At 30.6% G+C, this 7,958-nt stretch overlaps 1 protein-coding gene across 1 annotated transcript; it reads left to right on the forward strand.

The window, feature by feature from the left end:
- The first annotated feature begins 1,064 nt into the window (after positions 1-1,064).
- Positions 1,065-5,194, forward strand: LOC130983086 (uncharacterized). Its single transcript, XM_057907268.1, has 7 exons — positions 1,065-1,148; positions 1,226-1,312; positions 1,415-1,594; positions 2,458-2,628; positions 3,388-3,621; positions 3,732-3,820; positions 4,282-5,194. Exons 3-7 carry the CDS (start codon positions 1,435-1,437, stop codon positions 5,119-5,121), a joined length of 1,494 nt encoding a protein of 497 aa, XP_057763251.1. The 5' UTR covers positions 1,065-1,148; positions 1,226-1,312; positions 1,415-1,434; the 3' UTR covers positions 5,122-5,194.
- Positions 5,195-7,958: the final 2,764 nt, after the last annotated feature.

A 7,958-nucleotide genomic window follows, 5' to 3' on the forward strand; every position in this document is an offset into this window, starting at 1 on the left:
ATATATATTGATGAATGTGATATATTTTTTATGTAAATAATCTTTTAAAAAAAATCTAATAGTTAATCTATTACCTTTTTGTTTTAGTCCAAATTAAATATTTTTTATTGTTTTTGGAAAGAAAATCTTTTGAGAAATTTAATAATATGTGGTGAGGAACACCGAATGAATTATACAGAAACCAATTAAAACACAACATGGAAACATCTTTAAAAAAAGACGTTTTAAGCGTCTTTATTTGAGTGGCCTCCAATAGAGAATCTGCCTTGTGCATGCAGCAACCCATTGGCTAGTTGCAGACCCTTAAATGAAGCTCAAATCCGCGACGAATTAGTCCTTAACCTGTGGGTTGGAACATAAGTTTGGATAAACCAAAAAAAAATAGAGAACGCAATTACCAAAGCCACATTGGGGGCCATCATTAACTATGTAAATATGTAATGCATATTGTGCATTATCAGATTGAACCTGAACTCTTCCACTCAATATTTAATGAAAGGAACGGAAATCAATAGAATTTCCCTCCAGAAACCAATCAAATCAAAATAATTGCAAACTTTGTATAAGTATTAAACTTTAACATCTTACTCCTTTTTTTTTTCTTCTTTTTTTGTCTTTACCCTTTTTATACCATGGGACCGAAAACTTGAACTGAGAAATAAACTCGCACATTCAAGTTTTTGTGGAACCACCTTTGTCGTAGATATAGACATGTACAAGTACAAGATATACTAAAAGGACACGACAATCAATAAACACAAATTCTATATGATTGCATCTCACCATCAGTTCTACAATCTGTCTCCTCTGCAAAATCTGAATCCTCCTTTTTTGAGTATTCTCTCTTGTTTGTTACGTTTTCTTGTGAATGTCGGTTCGTGCTGATTCATGTGAAGAAGAATACTACATTGATGCCCTTTGTCTTCTCTTTCTCTGATAATACTTTACTGGAATTTAATTTCATAAAAAATACGCACCTTATAGCTTAGCATATATAATACACATATGAGTATGTGACATTTGATAAAGATAATAAGGAACAAGAATAATGGGTTATAGGAGGAGTTGGCTTTTTCTGATTTTTTCTTTGGTGATTTTACCTGCTACCCTCTTCTCTTCAGCTTCAGCAGCACCACTACCACCTGCTAGTAAGTGCAACAATTCTTAATTTCTTTTGAAAAATTCTTGTTTTGTTGTTTTGTTCTCATGTGACAACATCATGCAGAGATTGTTACTGGCTTTGTGTCCAATGCGGTTTCGGCGCTTGTTAAATGGCTATGGTCACTAAAATCCACATATTCTAATAAACCAGGTATATATACAGAGTGGTCTTCAATTTCATTCCTTGGATGAGTTCTTTTTCTTTTTATTTTAAGATTGATATTTTCAATGGTTTAATTTCTGATCTTCATAGTGCAACAACATGGAAGATCCATGGTGAAATTCGAAGGTGGCTACACTGTGGAGACTATATTTGATGGAACTAAGCTTGGAGTTGAGCCTTACTCAGTTGAAGTATCTCCAAATGGTGAATTCTTAGTTCTGGATTCAGAGAACAGTAATCTCTACAAGATTCCTGTCCCAATATCTCGATGTAAGCTTCTTTATTCTAAATGAGTCGTTGTTAATCAATTTATACCAGATACGTTAAAGTGACATGGTTATAAATTTTCATTAATGACTTGTCATTCAAGCAATAATCAATGTGAACATTATGATTTTCACTAAGAGCACCTAAGAATTTTTCTTAAAAAAACGGGTCGCACAAACTTTTTTTTTTCATGTTAAATTTTGAAATTTATCTAAGTTTGAAGATTTTGTATACCTTCATAGCTTTATTCAAATTGTCATTCAATTTGGTTATTCTTGGTCTGCCATATTCATTTTTTTTTTCAAGACAATGACAGAATTAAACAGCTATAGTGTTTAATCATTCTTGTGTCTTTTTTTTTCTCTGCTTCATGGTCCCAAAATACAGATTCATTCAACATTCAAGACAAGTGTATCCTTTAAGATTTTCTGCTGGTTAAATTTTTTTCCTTAGTTTGTACGAGGACTTAACTTGTTGCATGGGAAACCTTTTGATTCAGCTGAGAAAAGCAAAGACGCTTGGTGAGCTTTTGTTAAGTGCAAGACTCCACTTTTTAAAGTACAATAATATACCTTATTCACAAATATAAATAAAATAAAATAAAATATATTAAAATAGTACAGATAAAGAGTATAACATATCTTTTAGCTGTACTACCCGTACAGAATAAAACTAAATCATGCATTACAATAAAAATAGGGAGGGAAGGTACTAGAAAATAAAAAAGATACAGAATTTACAACTGTAGTCCTTCTTTACCTTTTTTTTTTTAATTTTTCCTGGTCCCTACAAATTTGATTTGTAATTTTGAGGTTCTTAAAGATAATTTTTTTTTTATGGTTGATTAATGGAAAAAGTATATGCAGATGGCAGGCCCAAAGTTCTTGCTGGATCAAGTGAAGGGTATAGTGGACACATAGATGGGAGACTTAGAGACGCCAGAATGAATCACCCTAAAGGGCTTACAGTGGATGACAGTGGAAATATTTACGTTGCTGACACTATGAATATGGCCATCAGAAAAATCACTGATCAAGGTATAAACTAAGGATTTACGTTCTAAATTTTACATATGCATCAAAGTAGTTAAAATAAGTTAGTTGAGTAGTTAGTTTCCTCATTTAATTAAGCAACTGTAAGGAGTTTGAATCCTATCTTGTGCATATAATTATGAGTAATGCTAGGGGCCAGCAATTTTTGTGATTGTTAGCCATCAACTAGCCATCAATGATGATTTGATGGTGTGAGATTTCATCCAATGGCTCACCTTTCTCTGCTGGTTACATGCTGGCCAAAATTCAATAAAACTACTGGCCCCCTAGACTTTTCTTATAATTATTCATTGGTCAACGACATACCTTTAAATGTTAAACATAAATGGTAAGTTGGTAACCGACTTGAATCTAAAATCGTATGATCTAATAAATTATCATAGTAAATTGACTTATTCAAAATTATAATATCAAAAGATTTTATGAGTTGATCAGAGTTTTAACTACCTTAATATAAGCACAAACATAAATTGACTTATATATGTTAATGTTGCAAGTGTGAGAAATAGTGTATGAAATTAGTTACACATTGAAGAAAGTAAAGAAGAACGAAGAGTTTATAAGATGAGAGACCCATTAATTTATTACTTTAAAGTTTTGAGTTGGTTTAAGTAATTGATTGGTGAGTTTAAGATAAGACATGTGTAACACAAGAGATTGGTGTTCATGTTTTTCTCTCTTAGGTGCACCAAAAATTTGGTCACTAGCCTCTGTATTTACAGTGATTTTATAATATGCATGAAGGGGTTACAACCATTGCGGGTGGTGGAAAATGGGGGCAATCAAGAGGGCATGTTGATGGTGCAAGTGAAGATGCAAAATTTTCAAATGATTTTGATGTAAAGTATGTTGGTAGCAGCTGCTCCCTTTTGGTGGTGGATCGTGGAAACCAAGCAATTAGAGAAATTCAGCTCCACCATGATGATTGTAATACTGATTCTTCTTCTTCTGATGACTATGATGCTAGTTTCCACTTAGGTATCACTAAACAAACCTTATTTTTGGTATTTTTCGGGTGGGGAGTGAGATTGGGAATTTAATTTTTTATATATATTTATGATTTTAATATTTTGATATAAAAATTGTAGGAATAGTGGTGCTTCTTGCTGCTGGATTCTTTGGCTATATGCTAGCATTACTGCAGTGGAGAGTGAGAGCAATGTTTTCTTCTCATGATGTAAGTAAAACACATACATGTGCTAATGATTTTTCTTCTATTACATTATGCTCTGCTTTCACATTTACCATTGTGACAATTTAGAATATTTATAATTTTCAGAGTTATCTTTTCTCTTCATGGTTAGAAAGTTTATTCAATTTTTCATAATTGCATTCATTTTTTCGTTGACCTGCTGCACTCATCCTTGCTATGCAAATTCTTCCTGTTTGTTATTATTCTTTTTACATTTTTTTTCGTAAGTAGAATGTTTACAAGGTCCATATTACAAAATTTTCACCCAAAAATTATGGAGATATGCAATGTTTTAAATTATACTTTTGTCCCAAAAATATATTGCATTATAATAAATAACGGTCAAAACTAACTTGGGTTGATCGAGTAGTTAGCTCACCCATCCGCTTAGTACTAACCCTATTAAACACGTTATAATCACCATAATATTATTGTTTCATTTTCAGGATCCAAGGCCTCCATTAAGGAAAGGCACAGCACCTCCACCACATCAAAGGCTTCCTCCAAACTCAGTAAGGCCTCCATTGATCCCAAGTGAAGACGACGACGAATTCGAGAAACAAGAAGGCTTCTTTGTGTCTATTGGAAGACTCTTCCTCAACTCAGGCACATCCATGGCTGAAATCTTAGGTGGCTTATTCTCATCATCATCATCTAAAAGGAACAAATCTTCACAACTTCATCAATATCATCATCATCCTCAATACCAACAACAATACCACCATTATCCACCATCAAACAGGACCCATCATCAATCATGGCCAGTGCAAGAGAGTTATGTGATTCCAAATGAAGATGAACCTCCTCCACCATTAGAAACAAGAACACCAACACATAATAGAAAACCAACAACATACCCTTTTGTTACCAATAATAACAATGAGATTGAGAAGCCACAGAACTCGAAACCAATTAGGCCTAATAATAATTATTTGGACAAATGGGATGATGATAATAATGGAGGTGACTATGATGATGGTGATCATCAACATCAACAACAACAACCGCCACATCATCAATATAAGCATCCTAAGCTTCAGCACCATCAGATTCAACAACACCAGCAGCATCATCAAATTCAAACACGCTACTCTTCATCAACAACAACAGCCAACACCCCACAAGGCTACTACGAGCCGAACGAGATCGTGTTTGGCGCAGTTCAAGAACACGATGGGAGGCGTGAAGCTATGGTTATAAAAGCTGTAGATTATGGGGATCCCAAGTACAGTCACCATAGTATTCGTCCCAGGTTGAATTATGTTGGTTACTCTCATGCTTATTGAGGACCATAGTTACTACAACTATGTTTGTATTTTGTAACTTGATATATAGTGGCTAATCAAAGCATAGATTACTTGCTTCCTAGTTAGGAGTTAGGACACATTATTATTATTATTAGACAAGAAAATCAAAACCAGAATTATAAATAAATAAACAACGAAAGGGACACACAAGTCCTAAGTGTGCAAACAACAATAGAATTTCATGAGACCTTCCTCGTTGAGGACAACTACCAGATGAAAATTTATTTACCCATTCCCAAATCACTTAAGCAACCGCATATTAAACCATCAAGCAGTGAAGTTCCGTTAGAATTTTATTATATTTGTGTCCTAATTTATTAGGCTCATTCTTAAACGCTCCTTGCTAAGTATGGAGTTCTGCACACCTTGTGAATTCATTAAATCTGAATTCTTTATTTATTATATTTTATTTGAATGGTCTAGATTTAAAAAGGCAACCTGTTAATCAGGTTAATCATTTTTTATAAGTATTAATTTTTTTTTGTAAATCTTAAATATTAGGCTGAAGTTCAGAATAAAAAAATAGTATATAAATATTAAAAACAACATATCTGTACAAAAAACAAGGTTATTAAACTTTAGAATTAAAATAAATAATACATAAAAAATAAGTTGAAAATTCATGTACTAAATCCAAAAAAAAGATATGTTAGAATCTTAAAAAAAATAATATTAAATATATATTATGTATATAATATTAAAATTTAAATAATTTTTTTTTGTGTGAAATAAAATTATAATATTAATACACTGATAAAAATTTTGTGTTATATATATATATAATATATATATATATATATATAATATATTAAAATTTAAATAAATTTTGTTTTTATGTGAAATAAATTATAATATTAAATATAAAGACAATGATAAAAAAATTTTGTGTTATATATATATATATATATATATATATATATATATATATATATATAATTTTATTTTGTGTGAAGCAAAATTAAAACATTAAATATGAATAAAATGATAAAAAATGTTGTATTATATAAATTTAATTAAAAAGAACATATATACAACATAAAAAGCAAACAAACATAATAATTTTGTTTGTGCGAAACAAAAATTTATATAAAAAATATTTATATAATTTTTATTAACAATTTTTTTATTGAAATATGTTATTTTATTATATTTATAATATTATTTTGGATAATTATATTATTTTAGTTTAATATATTATTTAAAAAATATTTAAAATTTATTATTTTATATTAAGAATATTATTAAAAATATATTATTAGTTTTTCTTAAAATAATATTTTCTTTTATTTGGTTCAAACACTATGACAATAAAATTTTTACGTAACTGCGTCTACTCAATAAATATTATATTCATTTATTTCTATATTGCATGTAAAATAAATAATTAATGTTTAAAAAAAGTTAATAAAAGAAAGAAGTATTCTTTTTTTTTACCAACTCTTAGATGAAAACTTTGTCATTTGAATTATAACTCGTTGATAAAGAAAGAAATATTCTTAATTATATATTAAATAGAATAATTATTTAGTAGGCTCATTCTTATACAAATAAAAATTTTTCTTAATTTTATATCTGTAATATTTTATACCAATTAACTTTAAAATTTAATTATTTTTTGAATAAATTAATAAAAAATAATACAAATAATTGTATTTTAATTTTTTATTTTATTACGTACAATTTGAGGATAATTTAAAATAAAAGATAATGAATTTGTTGTAACTGCCATCTATTTTGTGCTTTGACTATGTCGTCATCATGGCGTCTTCATGGAGACTGGGGTTCTTCTACAGAATTGCGTTTGGAGTTAGCTAACCAGCAGCAGCGACAGACATGCGTCTTCCTTTTTTATGACAGCAATTTTTCGGACTTTGAAGGTCATTTATGGTAGAGGTGGAATGTGGTGGGTTCATTAAAATCTGTGACTAGTCAGAACGAATAAAACAGTGAAAATGCTTGAAGACATCACATCAACAATAACAGAGTAATGGAAGAATTCAATCAATAACAGAGTAATGGAAGAATTCAATCAAATTTTCCTGAGTATTTTTGTAGTTTAAAGGTCGTCCGTATGTTAAATGAGGGAATTAGTATTTTTGTTAGTGCCGGTGTGTTTGTTCAGCACATGACAAAAAAATAATAACAATAATAAATAAATTTAATTTACCTGATAACTTTTGATAGTAGGTTAACTTTTAAAGAGTGTTGCACTCCCTACTTTACCTAGAGTGCCCTAGCTTTCGCCTATTTATTAATATAAAAATTATTTCGGTGATATTATAATTATAAAGAATTATATTAGTTAATTATATTGGCAGTTTTGTTAGTTTTATGATAGAGAGAATTGTTCATAAAAAATATATTTTAAATCTAGAGTTAATAGTCAAAATCGTTCCTGAAAGATACTCCGATCTCTATTTTCATTCCAAAAGATAAATTTAATCAAAGTTGTCCTCGAAAGATTTAAAATTAATCACGTTAATCCCGCCGTCCATGCTATCACTAACGATGTTAAATTAGAGCCCCAACCCAACGACAACAGTTTTCCTTCTCCTCTATGCCTCTTAGCCTCCATGCCAGTTCCAACAGCTGCTGCTTCTTCATCGATGCCGTTCTTCAAGTAATGGTCTTTATTTCAATTTGGCGGTGTCCATGGAAGAGCACAGAGGAAGACTGACACAAGCAAAGCAAATCAGTGCAAGTTGCAGTCGAGGAAAAGACCACGTTTCACCAGAAGCCAGCAGTGATGATTGAAGAAGAGAACAGAGAGGAGTTAGAGGGCTCCGCGACGGCGATCTCTGCATCATTGGGTGGAG

This window comes from Arachis stenosperma, chromosome 5, assembly GCF_014773155.1.
Source record: "Arachis stenosperma cultivar V10309 chromosome 5, arast.V10309.gnm1.PFL2, whole genome shotgun sequence".
Classification (NCBI taxonomy): Eukaryota; Viridiplantae; Streptophyta; class Magnoliopsida; order Fabales; family Fabaceae; genus Arachis; species Arachis stenosperma.